The following is a 24,947-nucleotide window of genomic DNA, read 5'->3' as shown; positions in this document are numbered from 1 at the left end:
TTTAAATCTTTAAGATTCTCAATACAACAGAAATTACATGACAATCTTGAGTATAAAAGCGTAATTTTGCTGAAATAAAAACAAAATAAATAAATTTTATGGAATAATAAAAGACACAAAAAATCCAAATTATTAACATTGGTGTAATAATAATTTAATGTAATCATCTCAATGGTTCATTGACATTCAGTCATAAAATCCTTAGCTTTACACACAAACTCATATAGATATAGACATAGGGATATTTATTTGTTTAATCATGTTGCCAAAATCATGGCGTCTGTTGCCTAAGATGAATTGAATTGAGAGACAAAGTTCTGGGTGAAGCAGAAATCACAGCTTTACTGCTTTGCCAGGCAAAGTGAGTCACAACAAGCTAATGCCCCAAGGCTGTGGACCCGCCATAGGAGGGTAAGGGGAGATTTTAAGAAGGGTCTGTTCAAGAAACTGTGCTCTGATAATGATCTGTAGAGGAGGGTCCCTGCACCCTTTCCTTCTTAACACAATCAATCCAGCATCAGGGGTCTCAGATGATTTTCTTCCTCCAGTGATCATGTTTACTTGCCCGCAACCTTTTTCTTGGAACAAAGAACACCCCAGGGGGAGCGTGAGTAGGAGTAGCTTAATCATTAAAAACAACTTAGGTAAACAAGCATAGGTGAGGCCATGCTGATTTCTTGTGCAAAATGGTTAAACAAAAACCAAGAAAACAAGGCAGTTTACGGTTACAATTATGAAATGTATTTTTCAAGGAAGAGGATAGTTTGTTGGTTCAGTTATAACTAAAATATTTAGACTTCAGAGTGTGGACTTCCATTTGTGACCTTGCTCTGGGGCCTGCAAATGGTAGGGGAGGCTCTGGAGACTTATGGAAACTCGTGGTGTTGGAAACCATCTTTCCACCACAAGGAGAAAACCTACCTGATAATGGAGCCAACTCAAGAGGAAAGCAGAACCAAGAAATGGAAAATGAGACTGAGAACTAACGGCGTGATTAATGTGTCTGGGTCCTGAAGATCCACCCATGAATGCTTAATTCCTTAAAATAATAAATTCCCACTTTTTTGCCCATGGAGTGTTCTGTCACTTGTATCGCATGTCACAACTTGTATGAAATCCTGATTTTTGATTCAGGAAAATGTGATGCTTTTACATGTAGAGTTAGCAGTGGGAGTGACAAGATCGCAGTGGGGAAGGAGAATGGGAAGGAGCCAAACTGAGGAGGTTTTGGAAAATGGGGCATGTGTGAACCTTGGCAGTGAAAGAAATAGTTATGAATGTCACTCCAGGAAAGTAAATGTGAATAATCACTTCTTAGCCTTATATCTAAATGCAATCTAGTGGTCTATAGATAAACTAAAAAAAAAAAAAGTTTCGCAAAATTTGCATGAATATATATATACTCGTTTCTGGAGAGAGAATTCAAAGCTATTCATAGATGCTCAAAAAAACAAAAATGTAAGCTCTCATAATAAGAAACATTGCCCTTCTTTTGGGGCAATTGGGAAAGCTTTTGAAACGGTGGTGAGATATCAAAACAAAAAACTATACTTTAGAGATTGTGAAATCTCTGACCATGGCAGTGCCTCTCAAATTACAATCCACTGCCACCTGCACCACAGTCACCTGGGGCTCTTGTTTTAAATTCACATTCATGGCCCTCATCCGTAGCCAGTGAATCAGAATCTCTGGGGGCAGGGCCTAGGACACTGTAATTGGAGTGTATGATAGATTAATATATTGAAATTTTACATGGCTTTCCTACTTGATTGATAATTTGGCAGAATTTTAAGTGGAAATCATATTCTTTCAGAATTTCAAATGCATTGCTTCATAGTCTTTGAGTTTCAGGTGTTGCTCTTAAGAAATCTGTTCACATTCTGATTCTTGATCCTATGTCACTTTTTTTCTCCCTGGAAGCTTTGAAGATCTATTGTTTGCCGCTTCCTTCTGAGAACTCGTGTCCTTCATTCCCGGAATTTTTTTGTTACTTGATTTTTGATTTCTTCTCATCTAGACTGCTCTTCCAATTTTCTTACTGAGAGGTCTTTAAAAACAATTCCTCCCTATTCCTTTTTCTGTTGTTCAGGCCTCTTCCTTTTATATTATTGAATTTTCTTGTTTGTTGTCCATGATTAAGTCTTTTACTTTTAACAAAGTATAAAGAGAGGGTGCCTGGTGTTTCTGACTTTGAACTTGCTACAGGATGATCTGGGGGCATGATGCCAGTATCTTTGGTCCGGCACAAAGTCGGTTATTTCCCGTTTTAGATATACTACCCAAGCAGGCACCAGAGACGACATCCTCTCCAAGGAATTAATCCCCAGACCTCAGCCTGGGTGTGAGAGCGGCAGCTGCCTAGAGGCATAATGAGGCTGGAGAAAGGATCTAGGGAGCTAAAAGCTTCTCAAGCAGCTTTCACGCATTCCCCTCCTTTCAGACATCCTACCCTCCGTCTCCCCTTCACCGCTAATTCCTGACGTGCCTCTTGCAGTTTCGGAACATTTTGAGGAATCTATGGCTTAAACTGGGTTGATTTCCCCACTGTTGGGGCTTGAGGCACTGACCCTTCCTACTTGTGCTTTCCAGCTCCCAAAATGTTGCTGTCATCTCCTTGCCCTTGTGGGTTTAGGTTTTCCCTGGAGTTTAAGCATGGCAGGAAGCAAATGAGAGGCTTGTGTTCAAATCGCGATCTTAACTGTTACAGATATCCGCCTCTTAAACATTTCTGGGCCATTCCATCCAAGCAGCACAGTCACCCCTTCAGAGGCACCCTACTTCTCCACTTTGAGGGCTCCCTCCAGTTTCAGACTCCGCAGGGAGGACACAAACCAAAGAGAGGCGCAGTGTTGAGGGGGCGTAAACGGTAGACGATATGCACCTGAGGCACCAAGGTCCTAGTTCACTGGGCTCGACGCGCTGGGGGAACCTCGGCGTTTCTGCTGGGTTCAATCCCCAGGCTCGGCGACGGCCCCGCCCGCCCGGAGCCCCGCCCCCGCCCCGCCCCGCCAGGCCCCGCCCCCGGGAGCCCCGCCCGGCCCCGCCCGGCCCCGCCCCTCCCCATCCCGCCTCAAGGCCCGCCACCGGGTCCAGGATTCCGCGACTCGCTCCCGCTGCCCGCTGAGACGCCAGCATGGCCCGATTACAGCTCCGGAGCCGGCGCCTCGTCGTTCCCTCCCAGCGCGGGGCTCCTGGGCTTGCTCCGCTGCTGCTGCCCCTGCTGCTGGCTCTGCCTCTCGCGGCCGGGGCCAACTGCCCGTGCCAGAACCCAGCGCTGTGCAACCCGATCACCCACCGCCTCAACTTCGAGGTCAGTGCCTCTCTCTCCTGACCCTCCGGGTCTGCTCCTCAAGGACCTAAGAGGAGTTACAGTAGAAGAACCGAGCCCTCAAATGAGGTGTTGGGGTGCGAAACCGACTTTAACCACTCGCGGAGGGCCCGTCTGTTCAGATTTCCTTCAAAGTTAGAGGTAACTCAGGCTCAGAGAGGTTGAGTAACTCTTCCCAGGTCTCACAGTAAGTGGTATTCCGACCCAGATCTGACTCCAGGTACAAGCTCCTTGCGTTGCCGTGCTGTGCCTCTCCGGAGACGCTCTGGCCAGACAAGCGGCGAGGTCGGGGAAGGAGGTACCCGCTAAGTAGTAAGACCCGTTGGTTTCCAAGAGGATTAGGATGAGTTTGAAAGAATCTCAGCACTCCCAAAGTCCAGTGGAAGACAATATTCTGCTTGCCTTGTTTTTCTATATCTGCCACCCAAGAAAGGGGACAAAAATAGATCTCCTTCTACCTACCTATTTATAAGGTCTTGGGCAGCTTTAAGGGAACGCCCTTTCAGAGGCAGTGTGAAGACGACCTGGCTGCTTGGCCTTTGATGACTGCAGCAGGAACTGGACACATCAGGCAGGTGGAAAAGCTTAGTCCAAAAGAGCAATTCTTTTGTAAAGACAGTGGCTAATCGAGCAGATTACGTTTGAGGCAGGAACATTTAAATGTCAATAAAAAGTACATGTAAATTGCTAAGAAGAAATAAAAATGGTGGAAGTATGTATGGAGGACCTGCTTAGCGTGGAAGCCCAACATCTGAGAGACTTTCCGTAGCACCCAGTGCCTCTCAGTGGGTTAGGCAGTGTCTGTGGGCCTCTAAAAAAACCAGTTATGCAAAAAAGCAAAATTTTGTTCATTTGTATGTTCGTAGTAAATGGTCTTTTCTCTACTGACCTATATTTTTCAAACACAAAGACTAAGGTGCCCTACTTTTTCCCTCATATTTTTCAACTGGTTCATCAAGCCGTTTTTTTTAGGATTTCTATTATATCACATGCTGTCTATATATTTTTAATAAATTCAATCTTAGTTATCAGAATTGAAATAGGGTAAGGTTTGTGATGGAAATATGAATCTAAAAAATCTAAAAACAAGGGGCTGTTCAATCTCACATTCTGTAATTTTTATTCTTTCAGTGGGCAGTTGCTTAGTAAAATGGGTTATGCCCAGTTAATTCTGAAAAGCAAACAAAAAGCCGAAAAGGAGATTGAAAATTAGGAAAAGTCTGGCTTAATTTTTACAGCAAGCTCTCCCCACCCTCCTTCATCCATTGTCCTCACAGTGGCCCAGTGATCATTGATACCCCTCTTTCTTGCTTCCCCCCTCCCTCTTCCAGACTGTTTGTCTCTTATATTTTTTAATGCAAATCTTATGATCCTCTGCATAAGACACTCTAATGGCCTCCTATTCATCTCAGGAGAAAATAGAAAATCCTCAGTGGTCTGTGAAGCCCTACTTGATCTTGCTATCTCCTATCTCAGTAGTTTTATGTTTCCACATACTTTCAGGATTTCTGTGCTCCAACCGCATTGACCTTCTTTTGGCTCCCAAAATTCAGAATTCTTCTGAGATATTGAGACCTTTGCCTTTTTTTTATTCCCTCTGCTGAGAATGCTCTTTTTTGGTCCATGGGTACTCCTCCTCCATCCTGTCTAGGTCACTGCCCACATTTTAGTCCTCCCCTAAAGAGTGCAGTCCTCAGGGAAGTTTTCCTGCCCTACCAGGTCACAGGTCCCCTTTATATGCTGTCATAGTGCCCTGCATTCCCATGGAGGCCTTAACACTATTAAATAACTAACGGACCTGGTCCATGTCACTAATGCCTGGCCATATACCCCGCCTATGCCTTATTGGGATTCAATAAATATTTGCTAAATCAATGAATTAACACCTTATTTGTAGTAAAGTAAAAATGATCAGTGTTTCTGTGCGTCTAGAATTATCTATGGAAAAGAATATATGGGAGAAGCATAATACCGACCACTTTAGCATTTAGCTTGAGTACTATTCTAAGAAGTCAGGCTCACCAAAAATCATTCATAGGAAATGCAGTGTCTGTGGGTCCATCTGGAGCAGCCAGAAACGCGAGTAGTCTTAACCGCCTCCCTTTCTCTTACCTTACTCATCCAGTCAGTCAGAGTTCTGTTCATTTTGCCTCCGTAGGATCTTCCAGGTCTATTCATTTATCTCATAATCTCTGCTGCTCTACAACTTTAGTTGAGGTCACCTCCTCCACTTGTCTCCAGTCTTCCAGCAGCTTTCCTATTACATGTTCTGCCTCCAGTTTTAGCCTCTCTTTAAAACCATTTCCCACTCCAGCTGACTTTTTCTAAAATGCATACCTAAAAGATGTATATTCTCTTATTAAAACCCTTCCCTCAGGATAATGTCTCAAGCGGGCTTACAAATCCCTTCACGATGTAACCCTGCCTACCACTCTCTCGTTCTTTACTGCTGTCTCCCTCCAAATTCCAGACATCAGCTCTACTCAGTATTTAGTTACAAACCACCACGCTCTCTCTGCCTCCAGGCCTTGGCACTTGCCACTATTTCTTCCTAGCCTGCCCTCTCCTACTTTCTGGGCCCCACTAATTTCCTCTGCCACCAATTATATTGGGACCCCTATGTCTTGTTCACTGTTCTACTCTGTGTCCACCAGTGCCTGGCATGTGACTGATGTTTAATTAATGTTACTTTGGGTGGTCAGCGTGTTATTCTTCTTGCTTTAAGTGAAGGTGCTTATCCTTGTTGTTTTGACAGGTCTTTGTGTTTGATGTTGGACATAAAGTTTGGAAATATTATGACTGGTCACAGATTACAACTGTGGTACTTTTTGCAGATTATGACCCAGAACTTATGTGTCATGCTCATTCAAAAGGGGCCAGGGTAGTGCTAAAAGGTGAGTTACAATTTTTACCACGTGTCTATACAATTGGTACATTTACTTGCTTCATCTGTGATCCTGTATTTCCAACAAATTTCCTTTTCGTGTTTATCTAGTATATTTTGTAGCATCCTAAAATTTTTTTTCCTAAAATTAATCTTAGATACTGTTTATTTCTCAGATATATTTTTAAATATTTAAATGTGAATCCTGATTAGCATGATGACCCTTTGCTAGCCATAGTCCACAATTTCTGCTTTTAATTTGAGAATGATATTACTAATTATGCATAACGGTTATTTTGTAAATTAATGACTAATCATTTTCTGTGGATTTTGATATATTATTTCTTTATTTGGAAAACTTGAACTGGGGGCTTAGAATTCCAAATAAACAAGATATCTTAAAGACATTTGATCTGTTTGGAATGGGTTTGTGAAGTAAATTTTATTGAACTGTGAAAAGCATATATGTACAAAATATGTATATTTCTTCCATAGGAGATGTATCTGTAAAGGATATCAAAAATCCTACTTTTAGAGCATCCTGGATAGCTAAGCAAGTTCAGCTGGCCAAAACACAACATATGGATGGAATTAATCTAGACATAGAGCAAGAAGTCCAGCGTTCATCACCTGAGTATTATGCATTAACTGCTTTAGTCAAAGAAACTACAGACACTTTCCATCGTGAAATTAAGGGATCACAGGTAAAAATTCATTTGCTGTTTTTTGGAAACCCCTTATCTTTCCTATCAAAATGTATTCATGAAGGTATGACTAACAGAATCTCAGGGGTTTTTTGAATATTTCTTTTTTCAATCATTTTTTATTGAGTAATAATCATTTTACAATGTTGTGTCAAATTCCAGTGTAGAGCACAATTTTTCAGTTATACATAACATACATATATTCATTGTCACATTTTTTTTTTCGCTGTGAGCTACCACAAGATCTTGTATATATTTTCCTGTGCTATACAGTAGAATCTTGTTTATCTATTCTACATTTTGAAATCCCAGTCTGTCCCTTCCCGCCCTCCACCCCCTTGGCAACCACAACTTTGTATTCTATGTCTATGAGTCTGTTTCTGTTTTGTATTTATTTATTTATTTATTTATTTTTTAGATTCCACATATGAGTGATCTCATATGGTATTTTTCTTTCTCTTTCTGGCTTACTTCACTTAGAATGACATTCTCCAGGAGCATCCATGTTGCTGCAAATGGCATTATGTTATCGGTTTTTGTGGCTGAATAGTATTCCACTATATAAATATACCACTTTTTCTTCATCCAGTCATCTGTTGATGGACATTTAGGCTGTTTCCATGTCTTGGCTATTGTAAATAGTGCTGCTATGAACATTGGGGTGCAGGTATCATTTTGAAGTAGGGTTCCTTCTGGATATATGGCCAGGAGCAGGGTCCCTGGGTCATATGGTAAGTCTATTCCTAGTCTTTTGAGGAATCTCCATACTGTTTTCCACAGTGGCTTTCCTTGCTTCCCTCTCCCACTCTTAATGATTTAGATGTCTTCTTTTACAATTTTGTGTTTATTCTTTTTGTAATTCATGGCAGTTATCTCTTTCCAGTTCTGAGTTTCTCATTTTTGTAGCATCCTGCTTCTTTTCTATTTAGAGTAGACCTGTCAATATTTCTTTCAGCATGGGGTTATTGTTGCTAAACTCTTTTAGTTTTTGCTTGTCTGTGAAGTTCTTTATCTCTCCTTCTAGTCTAAAGGATAGCCTTGCTGGATAGAGTATCCTAGGCTGCACCTTTTTTACATTCAGGACTTTGAATATATCTTGCCACTCCCTTCTGGCCTGTAGTGTTTGTGTAGAGAAATCAGCTGAGAGCCTTATGGGGGTTCCCTTGTAACTCATTCTTTGTTTTCCTCTTGCTGCCTTTAGGATCATTTCTTTATCCTTGACTCTGGCCATATTGATTAGGATATGTCTTGGTGTGGGTCTGTTTGGGTTCTTCCTGTTTGGGACCCTCTGAGCCTCCTGTACTTGAATATCTGATTCCTTTAGGTTTGGGAAGTTTTCAGTCATGATTTCTTCCAATACCTTTTCAATCCCCTTTGTTCTTTCTTCCCCTTCTGGAGCCCCTATTATGCATAGATTGGCATGCTGTATATTATCCCATAGGTTCCTTATATTGTTTTGTTTTTTATTTGTTTTTCCCTCAGCTGTTCTGCTTGAGTGCTTTCTGTTGTCCTGTCTTCTAGGTCACTTATTTGTTCCTCTGCATTATCTAGCCTGCTTTGTACAGCCTTTAGATCAGTTCTCATTTCAGCAAATGAGTTTACTAATTCTACTTGGTTCTTCTTTATAGCTTATATTTCATTTTTGACGTATTTTATATCTCTAAACACTATCTGTTTTAGTTCCTTCAGTACTTTGATCACTTCTTTTCTGAAATCTTGATCTAGTAGGCCATCAATGTCTATTTCCTTGATCATGCTTTCAGGGGATTTCTCTTGCTCTTTTAATTGGGAGTGGTTCCTCTGCTTCTTCATATTGCTCGTATCTCTCTGGCACTGTGGCTGGTGGGCAGGTGGGTCACTCCCCCTCCTGATGCCGCAGTCAGATGCTGCGCTCGGGCGAGGCAGGTGGGTGAATCGCACCCCCTCCCAGCACCGTGGTCAGGTGCTGCATTACTGCCAGGAAGGCGGGTGGCTGCCCGCCCTCTCCTGGCACCGGTAGCTCTGCTGCTCTGTGCAGCTGCCTGCTCCGCCTTGGGTCGGCGCTCTGAAGGCAGGCTTGGGGAAGACCGTGCAACGGCCCCACCCCTGCTCCGTGCCAAATCTCAGCTCCTTCTTTGTCTTGGCAGTGTGAGTTCTCTGAGGTGCCGGGGCAGAAAGATCCTATCTGCCTCGGGCTGTAAACAAGTCTCAGTCCTGCCTAGGAGGTTGCGGAGCCCCCAGATGCGGATTCAGGTCTCGGCCCCAGCCCCGCCCCCGCCTAAGCACTGCACACAGGAGATGGCAGCTGTGGCTGCGCCCCACCTCTCTTCTCATGAGAAGCACCAGTAATGGCGCCACGGGTCGGAGGAGACAAAGGCTACGGCGTCCCTGCCCCCAGGGCACACAAGCTGTGTTGCTTTGCTTTTTCACAGTTTATGGGGGCCTGAGGTTGTTCTGCTCCGTATCCCCTCCCAGCCATGGCGTGTAGCCCCCTGCAGTCCCCTGGGGCTGCCTCCGTGCAGCCGCCCCCGTCCTCCACCCCGCTCAGGCGGCCTGGCCCGACCCCAGCTGCCGGCTTGTGTCTCGGGCTGGGTGTTGCAGGGACCCTTTGTGTCCGTTTAACTCAGTTCTGTTGGTCAATGGGTGCTTGGGACAGATCTGAGCCTCGGAGGCTCCCCCTCCATCCTGTCGGCCTCTCTGTTGGAAAGGGGAGACCCAGCGAAGAAGCGCTATTCCTCCTTTGCTGCTCCCTCCCCGCGGGACAGATCCTGCAGTGTTTTGCTTTTTCTTCTTTCTTTTTTCCTTTTCTCCTACCAGATTTTTGGTGTCTTTGTCTTTTGAAGAGGGCGATGTTCTGTCGGAGTTCGGCAGGTGCTCTGGTTGGCTGAGTGGGCCCATAGATGTGAGTTTTGGTGTATTTCTGGGAGAGGGTGAGCTACAAGCATCCTTCTACCCCGCCATCTTGCTTCTCTCTCCAGAATCTCAGTTTTATTGAGTAGGAAAGAATTTTAGCATATACATCATAAAAAAATTTTTTCCGGAACTTTTGAGGTTCTTACTAGAGAAGTTATACAAAATGTTAAAGTGCTAAATCGGTTCTCTATTCACATTGGGATGTAACACTGGAATTGCCCCACTTAATTGATTTGCAGCAGGGTTTGAAATATTAGATAGGCAGTGGGATCAGCAAGAATCAGGAAGGGTTTAGCTGCACAGGTCCTGCTTTCATGAGTTCAGGACAGAAACAGCTCTTGCCTAAGAGCTGAGGTAGTTCTGGGGAAGTGTCTCACTTGCTCCACAGACTCTGAATTACCTGCAGAGCACCCAAGGCCCAGTAAGGCTCAAAGGCCTAATTCCATGGAACTTGTCAGAGCTATGACAAAAGGCAGTATACTTCCCCACTACCGTAATGAGTATGATCAGAGCAGAAGGTCACAACATGGCATCTTGCAGGCAATGTATGAGTAACAAAGGATAATGTGGTCCCAGATCAGTGATTCTCAAAACTGGCCATATACCAAGATAACCAGGAATCCTAAAAAAATTAAACACACACACAACACACACTGGATCCCACTCCCAGAGACTGTTATTCAGAAGGTTTTGGGTGAGCCCAGAATCCATGCTTCTAAAAAGTTTCATTGGTGGTTATGATTAAGAACTACTAGACCAGAAGATTCTAGACCAAATAGACATAGGAGGCTCCTAAATTCCCGCCACCCGCAGATGTGTGGAATGTTCAGCTACACACGGAGCGACTTCCTCTGAGAGAAATCCAGAAACTAGCTGAGTGACTTCTACACATCAGGTCACTGAGAAAATAACCACATTGAAACGGGTAAGAAAGGTGAGACATACTTGTCATAAACCCCATCCTGACACACCACACAGTCCGGAGCAAACCTCCTACTGCCAGCTTCTCCCTGAGGAGCCAAAAGTTTGGACCGCACATTTAGCACCCCAACTTTTAAGACTCCCACGAGGGATGGGCCCCCAAGTTACCTAACTCTAAAAGCCAACAGCACTTGCATTCACAAAGCCCCCTAGGGCCACAGCAAACAAAGATGAGGTTCTTAGCAGGCACAGGAGCACTTGTGGCATCTGATCCCCCAGAGCTCAGCTCAGAGGAAGCAGGCAAAACACCCGTCCCCGGTCTATTCCTGCCAGGGGCTTATCTGCATATTTCACAAGTGCTGCCTGCGGGCCTAATTAGCACGCAGATAGGTAATCACTGCAATCTTTTCCAGAGCCCAAAGAGGCTGGTAAGCATTTCCCCCTGCCTTCTTTTTTGTTTGCTCAAATATTAAAAGTAAGTCACCAGTATTTCCCTGGAGGGAGCATTTCCACATCTCTAGCAGCCTAACTTTGACGGCTGCCATCCAAGGGATGGGCCTCAAATCACCTAGCTCTGCTAGCCAGCAGAGCTTGCATTTTTGAGTCCTGAAGACGGGAGCAAACAGGGAGGCAGTTTTTAAACAGGGCAGGAGCCTGCCATGGCTATCCACCCAAGCTCCGGCAGAGGGAGCAGGCAAAAATGCCCAACTTCCAGTTCTCCCTGGAAGGGGATCAAGTGCCTACTTTCCCAGCTGCTGCCTGAGGGTCCAGCTTCTAATGAGCCTGCATCTAGGTGCTGACTGGGATTCTTCCCTTCGGGACCCTGGCGGATCTTGACACACTCTCAACTACTACGAGCTACACATAAAGAACAAAGATAGCTCCTTGGACAGTCACAAAGTTTAGGCAACCAGGAGCTCAGGCGAGGTTGAATGAAAAGGTCTGTTTCCCACATGAGACCAGCCTGTCAAGACTGGAAGAGCTGGTTGTCTTATCTAATGTGCAGAAATGAACACAGAGATTTAAGGAAAATGAAGAATCAAGGGAATAGATTCCAAATAAAAGAAGAAGATAAAACCTCAGAAAAAAAGACTTTAATGAAACAGAGAAGTGACTTACTTGATAGAGTTCAAAATAACAGTCATAAAGATGCTCACTGAGGTCAGAAGAGCAATACATGAACAAACTGAGAATTCCAACAGTGACATACAAAATATTTAAAAGAAACCAAACAAAATCTTTGAGAAGCAGAATCTGCTAACTGCACTGAAAAATTCAACAGAGGGGTTCAACAACAGACCAAGTCAAGCAGAAGGAAGGACTGACAAACTTGAGGGCAGGGCTGTGGAATTCATGTAACTAGAATAGCAAAAAGAAAAAAATAATAAAGAGTGAAGATAGCTTGAGGAACTTCTGAGACACATCAAGTGGGCCAATATGTGTATTATTGGAGTCCCAGATACATTAAACAAACACTAAGATGTCTGAAGGGAGGAACACACAGCAGTACAGCAGTTGCAGGGGACTGTCATACTCCACTCTCAGCAATGGACGGATTGTCCAGACAGACAGATAATCAATAGGGAAACTTCAATAGGGAAACTGTAGTTAGACCAAAAGGAGAGGCTGGTAAAGGGGTATAAACTTTTAAGGTATATGATGAATGAGGTCTGAGCATTTACTACATAACATGGTGACTATCATTGATAATACTGTATTGTATAACTGAAATTTGCTAAGAGAGTAGAACTTAAGTGTTATCACCAAACTAAGAAAGTACGTAAGTAATTAAGTAAGTGAGGTGATGAGTTTTTTAATTAACTTGATGATAGGAATCCTTTCACATATATATGCATATCACCATGTTGTACACTTGAAATATATTACAATTTTATTTGTCAGTTATACCTCAGTAAAGCTAAAAAAAAAAAAAAGAAACTGCTAGGCTAGCCATTGACTTTTTTGAAGGCAGGGACCAGCTCCTTGATGTCTAACACAGTATTTTAAAATTATTTGTTGAATATATGAATGATACCTGCCTTTCAAAATTTTGAATCTAGTTAAGTAGGATATATACAGTATAAACCAGTGACTCTAAACCTATCTCAGAATCACCTGGGAGTGCTTGTTAAAAATATTCCCAGAGGTTGATTCTGGCATAGATTCTAGGAACTGAATTTTTACCAAGGGTGATAAGTGATTCTGGTATAGTTGGTCAAAATGAATTCGAGAATCACTGGGAAAATAATAAACAATATAAGGATTGACATCCCTGTGGCTTTATATTAGGGAAGGTTTGTCAGTGTGGAATTCAGCTTTTCAAGTGAGTACAAGTTGGGTGTAGCAAATACCTGGTATGCAGGCCACCATACTCCTCTCCTCACAAATTTTGGTCTCAGAAACTTTCCTTCTTTCTCTAGACTGCTGTGGTTAATAGGCTAGAATTCACGTCTGGGAAACAGCTTACGTGCTAGTCCTGACTAAGCTGCAGTGAGACGGCAGGGAGGACGAGACTGAGCAAAGACTTTGCAGTAGGAATGTCTGCTTCCAGGTTTGAGGGGCAAGTGAACGATCTGAGTTACTATGTTAGCTTCATGTTAAGTAAGTTAGTGGGAAGTACAGTTGCCAAGATGAGCCGGATTGTGGAAATCCAGAATGCCAGACTGAAGAGTATGCATTTTATTCTGTATGTAATGTGTTATGTGTAAAGAAAGTATTTGGGGAAGATGCTGGCAGTATATAAAACAGTCTAGAGGAGAAAGGGAGACTAGGAAGGACTAACCAACTAACCCAATAACCCAATAACTTGGAATTTATGGTTCGAATTGGGATGATGACATAACTCTAATACTCAGCAAGCGTTCAGTATTCACTGAATTAATTAATTAATGGAAAGGAAGGGGCAGGACAATTATAAGAGGCCACCCAAAGGAAAATATGAGATTAGTCATCAGGTGTAAGGGAAGAAGAGTCAGAAAATGTCCCAAACGTTCTTAAACTGGCGACCAGAAAAAAAAAATGACTAATGTGGAGCCTGGAAGAAGAAATGAGTTTTTGGGAAAAGATGATAATTTAGGATTATAGAGCTGTGGTCACAGAGTTAAAAAGCTAGAAATGCTCTTGAAGAATTCTTTCTACACCTTCATTGTTCACAGGTGGGAAAAGATTCAGGTATTTTTTAGACCTAGTTATAAGAGAGCTAAGACCAGAAACCAGAGTCTTCTGATTTCCTTTCTAATATACTAACACTGACAGGAAAGCCAGGTGAAAATATTCTTCCTCCCGAGGAGAGAGGTAAGGACTTAGAAAGCGGGTTTGAAATTTACCTGCTTAGAGGTAATCAGTTCCTTTCTCTAGCACCTTATTATACTTCCATTATGTAAAAGGAGGCAGTGACAACATGAAGTCCAATATGTACACATTTCACTTTATAACCTATTTTGCTGGAGAGCTTTGAGGAAAGCTTGTGCTTACAAAGCAGAGCTTCCTTTAATGCTCATAATGAGAGAATTATAGACAGAATTTTGAGAAAGTCCTAAAAAGAGCTGTAGTAGAATAAATTGGCCAAAGTGTAAAAATTCTAACTAAAATACCTCAATTTTCGTAATGTTATGTTTGTTGAGAGCCTAATAAAGAAGAAAACCTTTAATGAAGCTTTAGAACATTTGCATACATGTAAAACAAGGCTAGTTAATATTCAGTTAAGGCAATGAATCTTTCAAAGAGACTCATCATTGTTGAAGACTGGCTTGCTATTCAAAATGAAGGATAATTTATCATTCAAGTTTTATTTGAATATTTCCGTAAAATAAGAGCATTTAAGTGATTTGCTCAACATTTCAAGTTGATTAATACATACCTGTGGCCATAAAACACCACTATTCTTGAGCTGTAATGTTGGACTAAACCTACTGTGTAATGTGATTGTAAATCAGGGGCTCAAACTCCCAACACAGCCCGGTCAGCTTGTGCCAACAGATGACCTATTTAGCCTTCATGGTATTTTTAAGACCTCTGTATCTGAATTCTTTTAGTGTGCTTTTACTCTCTAGTTGCTTATAGGCCCTACCCTGCAGTCATTACACCTGTTTCCTTCAATCAGTTGAGTTATCAGTCTATCCTTTGAAGGCATTTGGGTTTAAAACTCTTCTTCTGCACAGAGCCCTGCTCCTGGTCATTGTGTATGTCCATATACACTTGGGTCCAAATATATGTCCATTATCCTAATATATGTCCAAAACATCATCCAAAATACATGTCTGGGTCAGTCTATGTAGGCAAAAGATCTATTTCTCAGAATTGTTCTAGTTCCATACATGTCAAACCCTACGTTCATTCATGGAAGCAGTTCTTTTTTCTTGGGTAACACGAGGCAAGAGAATATATAACCAAGAAAACATGTGCCATAATATACATATTTGCTCATGTTACAGAAAATGGTTTTTCCACAGGTAACCTTTGATGTTCCTTGGTCTTCAAACTGCGTAGCTGGAAGGTGCTATAATTACACTGAAATTGCATATGCTTGTGACTTTCTCTTTGTGATGTCTTATGATGAACGAAGTCTGCCCTGGTCACAATGTATTGCAGGAGCCAATTCTCCCTATACTCAGACATTAACTGGTAAGAATTCACAAAATGACCATTTATCAGTAGCATTAACTCTATAACCACAAACATTAAGATATATTTTAGTATTCCTAAGTCATTTGTATACATTTTCCATTTGTAACACTTTCTTGAAACATATAAAAACCATTTAACTTAGAGAGCTCTAAAGTTTACAAAAGTTTTCAAGTTTTCAACTACTTCTTCTAAAAATCTTGTGGGACAGGTATATTATTATTACCCCTCTATTTGGGTGTTACGTTCTCATGACTGCCCAGCTATTAAGTATTATATGGTAGGGATACAAACAGGTGTTCTAACTTCAAGTCAACACCCTAGTCAGAAAGTTACACAAAGAAGATACTTGCTTATTTAGAATTTGACAGGATATTTTTGTTGACATAACCAGTGTTAAATAATAGCAAGGGTAGCTATAATATGAGCTCCTATCATACCTGATTGAGAGGATTGGCTTTACCTTTTTTGGCACTTACTCTTAGTACCCACGCTAAATGAAGAACTGTATCCCTATCAGAAGTGAGTACTTCCAGTCTGTAATTCATATTACGTGGCCTTTGCATTTATCCTTTCCAGAGTTTGGATTGGCTTGTATCCCACTCGCCAATTGAATAAAAGATTGCTTGCTATCTTTTGGACTTAAGTGAGATTTTCTTGGATAGTTGGCATTGATTTAAGGGTTAATTAATACATAAAAATTCTTTTCTTTTTCATATGGAGGTAAATTGTAGAACCTGGCCTCATTTTATCATTTCCTAATTGTTTGGACAGAATAGTGTGATCATAAGCATATTCTATTTAAAATTTGAAAAATAATTTGTTATAATAACAAAATAATCATTTGATCCAGTGTTTGCAAACTGTGTTTCATGGAAGAGATGTTAATTGTGTACATCAATAAATGGTTCATTATCAAATATGTTTGGGAAATGAAACATACCCCACCCCTCTTTTGGATATTTCTAAGAGTACACAATAACTCTAAAGGTTCTGAAAAACAGCAAATTTACTCAACATCCTAGATAATCTTGGAACATATCTTGGTGGGAAAACAAATTCTGCAGCAATGGGCAAGAAAGGGATTGATAGTACCAGGAATTTGTTCGTTTTTCTCTTTGTTTCCTATAACAACAGATTATCTGCTACAGAGTATGACGGGAGCATTTCTTATCCCAAGTGTAATTCATGCTTTTAGAATATTGATAAAATGTGGAACACATGTGCATTCTATAGCAATTATGAGACCATCCCTGCCAGAAAGTTTAGGACTTACAGAACTTTTTTAAAACTTTAGAATCTAGAATATCAGATCTATGCCTTAGCAGTTAACAGTCAGATTAGCATGCTTTCCTGAAATGTCATTGTTTCTGAAATTAAATTTTGAGAATTTTCTGTTTCAGTTTGATCTTGTGTTTTCTATTATTCAAAAAGAAATAGTTTAGAAAGTGATAATTTATACTTCTTAATGGATGACCTCTATAATATCATGTTAGAGAAATATTGTATTATTATGTATTTTGCATGAATGTACCTGTTTTTACAGACTTAGATTCTGGACAGTTGTATAGCTTGTATGAATACATTAGTAGATATATGAAGAGAAAAAAATAAGCTTTTTCTGTCCCTATTCGATTAGGATATGAGGACTACATCAAGATAGGTATTAGCCCTAAGAAACTTGTAATGGGTATTCCCTGGTATGGTGTTGACTATACCTGCCAGAATCTATCAAAGGTAAGAGCAGATCATTTCTTATGTAATTTTTTTCTTTCTATTTTTTTTTAAAGCCTGTTGTGTTTCCTCTACATAAATTTCATTTAGAATTTAGAAACTTCTCTCTGTATAGAATACATACACTTTATTGAGAATTTCTTTAACATAATTTGAGATGAAAAAGTAGACAGTTTATTTTAAATTATTAAACCCTATGAAAGTTTCTGAATGTTATTTTATTTTTATTTAATCATGAAATTTAACTTTTATTGTGTGTAATCAGGTTATCTGTTTATGGTATGTATTTTAGATCTAATAAATAATTTTTGATTCTATATTTAGATTTGGCTCTTAAGATTTGCTTAAGATAATCTATAACATGAACGTTTTTGCACTTCTAGGATCATGTTTGTACCACTGCAAAGCACCCCTGTAAGGATGCTGTACACCATCAGGTGCCCTATAGATTGATTATGAAGCAAGTAAACAACTCTCCTTCTAAAATCCTGTGGGATAAAAGTCAGCAGTCTCCTTATTACCACTATCAAGTAAGACTTTTCACAAGTTATGAACCTTTATTCTATTAGTTTTCATAACTGCATATGTTCATAATTACATATTTGATAGTAAGAATTTCTATCAGTTTTCTTATAGGGTACAACATACAGACTACCATTTACATGAGTAGTCTTGTCTTTGAATCTGTGTAATCAGATTTACCTCCCTTATGAGCAATTCAAGTTATGCTAATAGTGGAACTGCTCTGCATGGGCCACTTGTCATTTAGGTGACATAATAAAAACATGCGTATCACAAACAGGATTTCCTTAAGAGCTGACAATTAAATACGGGGTCTGTGGCTTTTGAAAGGGCTTTGGACCAAAATAGGCTCCTTGCTCTGAAAGCCTCCGTTTCAAAGTAGCCTTAAGATTCTGATGAGGCTGTTACGTAGGGAGGAATGAGGCTGAGAACAGGAGCTGCGTCATCATGGACTTCACAATGCAAAACAGTATCATTTCAAATTTATTCCAAAATTCAAACTACGTGATATTAAACAAATTATAACCAACATTAGAAATTAGAGACGGAGAAATATTACAAACAGAAACTTGAAGAAATAGAGAAGATGACTAGCAAGTCTTTCAGGCAGTGTGTGACAAATAGGAATTGCCAAACCAAAGGGGAAAAGAAAGTTTATTTTTTTCATAGTTTACCTTTAGCATAATAAAAACTTTTTCACATATCAGAAATCTAAGTACAGATCATCCTTGAATTCACCTTGGATTATGTTACTATTAAAGGAGCCCTTAAATGATATGACATTCCAGCAAGAATTTATATTTCTTACTTATGGTCTGGTACTCATTTATAAAAATGACAGCAAATACACATATTTACTACATTATAATTGATATATACTTGTACATGCCTATCAATTATACAGAAAGCTTTAGTGTAGAGCTTTCTAAAATTTAATTAATCCCACTCGCCATAATAATTAAATTAAATTATTTAATTTAATAATATTAATTAAACTAGGGTATATTGTGAGCCTGTCTTTACCAAAGAGTATTTATAGAACTCTCTTCTGGGAACTGTTAATAACACACACACACTAGTGGTTACCAATGGGAAGAGCAGGGGGAGTGGCAACATGAGGGGGTGAGAGGTGCAAACTATCTGGTGTAAGTCAGGCTCAAGGAATATAGCTAATATTCTGTAATAACTGTAAATAGAAAGTAACCTTTAAAACTTGTATTAAAAATTTTTAAGTAAAACAAAATAAAGTTAAATTTAAAAAAGAATATACTAACCTCCTCTTCTCCCTGACACACACACGAATACACATACACATGCCATGGCCAAATATATTTGGAAAATACTATCTACTCTAAGTCCCTCTTGGAGATTTATAATGTCCATAATATTATATTCAAAGACTTGAGAAGTACCATAGTACATAAAGCCTTTTCACTGACTCAGAACCCTGTTTCCCAGCACTATTAGAAACATGCAGGGGGAACGGTGTTGCATGGGTATCAGTTTGGTAAAGGCTGTATGAAACCAATTATACATAGTTTAGAAATGTAAAATTTAGAATGGTTTTACCCTATGGTGTACTGCTTTTTGTTAATTCCTGACTTATTTTTTTCTTAATGCGTAAGAAGACACATTCTTGGATTTTAGAACTCAAGAAAGATTTTTATGAGTCTTGAAAACTATTCATTTAATGGCACTTCAGACAACCATCGAGTTATAACAAATTTGTTTTTTTTTTTTTAATTCATTGTAAAATTCCATAGCAACCAAAATCAAGCTTCTATCTTAACTGAAGAGAATCATTCTGCTTTCTTATGCTGTCTCAGCACCAGCAGCTTCATCTTGCACTCCATATTCTTGGAGGCATTTACTCCTTAACCATGCATGTATCAAATTTACATATACTGTTTTTCATCCTTTGATCCTTCACTGTTTGAGGCATTTGAAATTTCTTATCATATCAAAAAGGCTCAAAGCACTGGCTAGAATGATGGCAGAATTCAAAGGTATGTGTCTTTGGGTTAGCCCTTGACTCCACAAAAAAAAATCTTTCTATATTAATGTACAAGTTTTGCAAGTTGCCTTTTAGTACTGAGGCACAATTGGTACTAGAGCATGCATGGCTTTTTCTAGTACTAAAGATTTTAAAGAATGGAATATAAGATATAGTATGAGACATGCTTGTATTAATGAGTCTCCTGTACTTAAATACGCCACAGCTTATTCATTTACCAAGTGACTATTGCCCTTTAAAGCAGCCATCTTAGGAGAGGATTCTGATTCCAGTGGTGCTACCATACGTAAAAATATTACTAGTATTCATTGAGAACTGCCTTTAAAGAGTTCCCCAGATGTATATAAAAATCAGTAAATTATTTTAACTCACAGGTCATTCTATTTTTACTTCCTGTCTTTTCTCCTTCCTTTATCCTTTTGCCTAATTCTGCTCCTTTCCTCTTTCTTTTATCCTTTATCCAGTAGCATATATACTTCCTAAAGGGGACTGTGTTTAGTACTAGATAGAGGCACGTGATACTGGGGAGAAGAACTTTACAGGGTGGAAGGTGAGCATATGACCAGTTTCTAGTCTGTGGCTCTTAATGAGGTGTGTGCCTTGGTCATCCATGGGGTCCAGACTCAACGGGCTGTTAGAATAAATTTTATAAGACTTAGAAAAGGAGGTATTTTCTTTGTCCATTGCCATTACCTTTTGACTTGACTGATTCATCATAAACAAAACCATCTGTTGAGGTCCTAATTAGGCACATTTCCAGTAACTGTAGGGGATACAAAAAAAGTGTATAAGCTGGTTGTATGAGCAGTGATCTTCCTTAAACTTGGCTGCATCTCAGAATTACCTAATAGAACATTACAACATGAAACAAAAAAACAAATAAATACATGTTCTAGCATCAGCTCTGGAAGATTTTGATTCAGTAAGTTTCATGTGGTGTGGGTCCCAGGAATCTGGTTTTGAAAGCCCTCATAAGTGATTCAGATGTGTACATATTGGTTGGTAATCATCAGATCAAAGCAAGGAAGGAATTTTAGGGCATAAGAAGAACCTTAAGTAGAATATATTGAGAGGCTCACCTGTGTAATCTCTGTTGTAAAAGTGCCACAAGAAATGACATCTAGAAAGTATCATATACAGAACCATGGAAAGTATTGTGCCCTAGAATTTTTATTATTTCATTGTATCCTTTTTGAATCATTGGATTTAAGAAATATTTTTCCCTCTTACTATACTGAATACTTTCAATTTCCATTTTAATTTATTTATATAGGATAAGGCTGGTCATTTTCATCAAGTGTGGTATGATAACCCTCAGAGCATTTCTCTAAAGGCAGCATATGTACAAAACCGTGGCTTACTCGGCATTGGCATGTGGCATGCAAACTGCCTTGACTACTCTGAAGATGCTACAGCCAAAAAGCAAACTGAAGAAATGTGGAAAGCCTTAAGGAAAAAGCTGTGACAGGAACGAACATCTTCTGTCAAACTACTGAGATTTAGAAAAATGATCTGTAGTAGTTCTAGTTTCTTGAAGAGATTAAAAAAGTATACATTTTTGTCATGTTGCTATATATTTTAGTTATTTGTATACTCAAAAACAAATAAAGAATAAAGAAATGCTTTGATTGTTTGAATTTGAAAAAAATGCACATCTATTTATATATATTGTGTACAACAATGTAAGGGTTAAGAAACAAGTCAACTTACTATGTTAAATATTCCTAAAAGATGTTCAATACTATAGTTAGAAATAATTGCTTTCAGAACTTTATTATGCTAAAATTGTCCTCATGATATTAAAATGTATACTTATAAATCAATAATTTTTTAAAATATGTATAATTTGAAGTGGAATTGTTTAGAATAGATTTTTTTTAAAACTTAGTCTTTGAGAATCAGTAGTCAATAAATCTAAATTTAAAACTGCAATTTAGTGTCTTTAGGTTTATCCAACTGATGCAAGTCATTTTTCTGCTTCCTGGCTCCATATGCACTCATGTTCTCTGAGTCACTTGAATTAAACTCACTTAGGCCTCCAGAGGGAAAAATGAATATAAAGCATCAAAATACTTAACAAAATACAAGAAGATAACTTAGTAGTAATATTTTGAATTAGTAGGCTAGAGCTACCTAATATTTTCCAGCTAAATTATTTGTTGAGGTTATATCTGAAATGTTTATGAAAAACCTGGTGTTGAACCTGATTCAATTCAATTTACCCTTCCAATTATTAATATTCCTTCATTTATGGACCTCTATGTTTCTTGGTTAGTCTTGTCTTCATGGTTAAATTTTCTGTATCTGCATTTTACTTTTAATTACCTAAAGATATTGGTTTCTCAACTGTTTTTTCTATCTACAAGAGAAATTTTGTGCAAAGAACTTTTTTTAAATGTATAGAAGTTTCTGTTCTCGTAGGCAATTAAGAAGAATATTACTGTGTTACACTTATATCAGTTTCTATAAATACTTAGATTAAAAATCTGCATCCTTGAACTCTGGATTTACATAAAATCCTGCCTTCCCTGCACATTTCCTCCTCTCCACGTTGGAATAAATGCTTATTCACAGTCATCTGCTATGATAATATTTCATTTCCTACTTAAAATTATTTATGGCAGAGTAACATTAACCATTTTCTGTAGTATTTGCTGAATTACTACTGTCTTTTTATTTCTAAAATTAATTTAAAAACTTTAAATTCTTAGTACGAATCTATCATGGCTGTGGATGCAAGTTAGATTCAAATTTATTAAAGTATATAATTTTTTATTTCACAGTCATACTAGCTATTACAATTTAAGACTATTTAAAAATGAAGATGATAAAATACAGTACTATAAAATAATATATAATATATTTGAAACCTTCAAAAATAATCAAAAAGGCACCATTTTGGTTTTTTACATCTAATATTTCCTGAAACACTGTATAATACACACATGAAAAGGGAAAAGATATACAACTTATAATTTATAAAAAACATTGCCAAAGAGAACAATGGTTAAACAAATTTGTTCAAGTAAGTAAATTTTTTGACAAATGAAAATTTTAAGTTAACATACCTAATTGAGATTGTAAAGATGTATTAAACTTCTGTGTCAGTTCAGCTTTCAATGTGCATAAATCTGAAACTGCTCGTTTTCTCATCTATAAAAAAGAATTGCCTTTCAAAAATGAACTTTCATTTTACCTTTCTAAAATTATATAATTGTCATATTAATAAGGGTTTCTATAACAGTTTGCACTGTCTTCTCTTATTTGCCTTAAATGCCTTCACTCCCATTGGATTACTACGGTAAAATATAGGCCATAAGTTGCAACTGCTAAATATGCTACCAAATTTCATTTTTCAGTATATAAGCATCATAAAATTAAACTGTTCATAAAATTAAACTGTTCTAAAAATCTAGAGTGATAAAGAATTATACCTTTGTTCAAGTTTCAAAAATCTGTTCTCAATATATAAATATTAAAAATATTTAATTAAATATTAAAAATAGCTGAAAATAATAAAAAACAAACCAAAACCCAAAATACCCCACAACCTCTGCCCCCTAAAAATAATTACAAAAAAGAACCCTTAATTGCCAGCCCTTAGAAACTGAATAGGTACTTAAGAAATATAATAGTGTTTATTCTGTGGCAAGCGTGAATCTCTTTGATACTCCAAATTTTTTATTGAAGCATATACTGTTATTTCTCCCCATTTTACAGCAGAGGAAACTGAGGTGCCTAGAAGTTAAGTAACTTGCTCAAGGTATAAAACTAGTAAGTGGCACAGCCAGGATTCAGACTTAAGCCATCTGGTACAAGAACTCTTGCTATTCCAAGTATTGTCTGTGGACCATCAGCATTAGCATCACCTAGGAGTTTGTTAGGACTGAAGACTTTCAGGCTTTGCCCTAGACCTATTGAGTCAGACAGATACTGCTAATTTTAACAGGATGCGCAGGTGATGTCACATCGTACTGTGAGAAGCACTGATTGTGCTATAGTATCTTGAATATGGTTGCAACAGACTCAAGCTAGGTTTTCTGTCCCTTAGTTTTGTATCTTATAGGTAGTTTTGGGTAAATTATTCAGAAATCAATAATAAATTCTTATTATATCCTCTATGTGACAATTAAGCACTATTGTTAAATGTAGGATTTTTTTCTCCCAAGTCTGTAGGCTGAAAACTGAGTTCTCTCTCTTTTTTTTTCCATTTGTCTTTCCTGTTTTTTCATTAATAATTCTAATATGGGTTCAAACCATTCACATGTGATATTTATAAGGTTAAAATACACAAAAATGGTAAGAACTAATGTGTATGCTTTCTGAAGAGCACTGAGAGAGCCATAAATAAAGTCTCTGGGGGTATTTTTATTACTTCCTTCTGCCCATCCAACTATCCCTGAGTAGACAAGTTTCCACATTGAATTTCTTTCCATTTTTTGAATACACAGGAGTTTTCATTCACTGAATGAATTTTTTCTGAGTACATACTGTATAAGAATATTAAATAACTCCTTTTTTGTTTAAAATTGTCCTTTTTGTATTTTAAGTTTTAAGCTTCTCAGCGCTGAGCCAGGGTTTAGCCCTGAGAATGCTACCAGTGAAAAGAATCTAGAACTATGCTGCCCAATAGAGTAGCCACTGGCCACATGTGACTCCTTAAGTTGAAATTAACTGAAGTTAAATCTAAAAGTAAAATTCAATTCCTCAGGCACATGACAAGCTACATTTCAAGTGCTCAACATCCTTACGTGGCTAGCAGCGACCACACTGGACAGTGCAGGTATGGAACATCTCCATCATTGCAGAGAGTTCTGTTGAGCAGTGCTGAGTCTAGACAGGGGTCATTACACTGTGTTGTAAAGCTACTTCTGATAAAGAGGTGAATCGACAGCATTCATATAATATTATATATATATATATATATATATATATATATATATATATATATATATATATATATATATGAAAATAACCAGGAGAATGAGATAAGTACCCGAGAGAGGGAAAAAATTAAAATTAAATGGGAGCTCAGAGAGCTCAGTGGTTTGTCAGACTTATTTATGAATGACTCTAATATATGAAAATTACTTCTAAAATATTTTATGGAGACTCTATACTGATTCACAAGGACTTTTTCCTTTATTTCTTAGTGAAATTTTACTAAATTTTACTTTGGCTTTGTTATGAATCTTTTCACAGGATTTTGTTGTCATTCTATTTTTTTTTTCCAGTCATGCTCTTTTTTTGTTAAGTTAACAATTTTAAGGCAGTCAATCCTTATTACCCTTATGCTATTGACACCCAAAGTTAAAAACCCAAAAT

The 24,947-nt window shown here is 38.5% G+C and overlaps 2 protein-coding genes across 2 annotated transcripts in view; one reads left to right on the top strand and one right to left on the bottom strand.

The window, feature by feature from the left end:
• The window catches only part of SPATA1 (spermatogenesis associated 1), an 83,055-nt gene that overhangs the window by 22,930 nt on the left and 35,178 nt on the right, over positions 1-24,947 (bottom strand). Inside the window, 3 exon segments of the mRNA XM_032494680.1 lie at positions 20,316-20,385; positions 22,691-22,718; positions 22,720-22,775. Coding sequence (XP_032350571.1) covers positions 22,691-22,718; positions 22,720-22,775 — 84 coding nt within the window. The 3' untranslated portion in view covers positions 20,316-20,385.
• On the top strand, positions 3,064-22,260 carry CTBS (chitobiase). Its single transcript, XM_006190172.3, has 7 exons — positions 3,064-3,310; positions 6,084-6,222; positions 6,708-6,916; positions 15,181-15,352; positions 16,992-17,089; positions 17,470-17,616; positions 20,896-22,260. Exons 1-7 carry the CDS (start codon positions 3,134-3,136, stop codon positions 21,085-21,087), a joined length of 1,134 nt encoding a protein of 377 aa, XP_006190234.1. The 5' UTR covers positions 3,064-3,133; the 3' UTR covers positions 21,088-22,260.

The sequence above is a fragment of the Camelus ferus genome, chromosome 13 (assembly GCF_009834535.1).
Source record: "Camelus ferus isolate YT-003-E chromosome 13, BCGSAC_Cfer_1.0, whole genome shotgun sequence".
NCBI lineage: Eukaryota > Metazoa > Chordata > Mammalia > Artiodactyla > Camelidae > Camelus > Camelus ferus.
Note: the sequence above shows the minus strand (reverse complement) of the source record. Positions and strands in the feature narration are given on the sequence as shown.

Bases quoted from the DNA above. Each gene is read 5' to 3' on its own strand.
- CTBS (XM_006190172.3), top strand. From the start codon at position 3,134: ATGGCCCGATTACAGCTCCGGAGCCGGCGCCTCGTCGTTCCCTCCCAG. The intron at 3,311-6,083 runs GTCAGTGCCTCT...TTGTTTTGACAG, and splicing joins CCCACCGCCTCAACTTCGAG to GTCTTTGTGTTTGATGTTGG. The intron at 6,917-15,180 runs GTAAAAATTCAT...GTTTTTCCACAG, and splicing joins GTGAAATTAAGGGATCACAG to GTAACCTTTGATGTTCCTTG.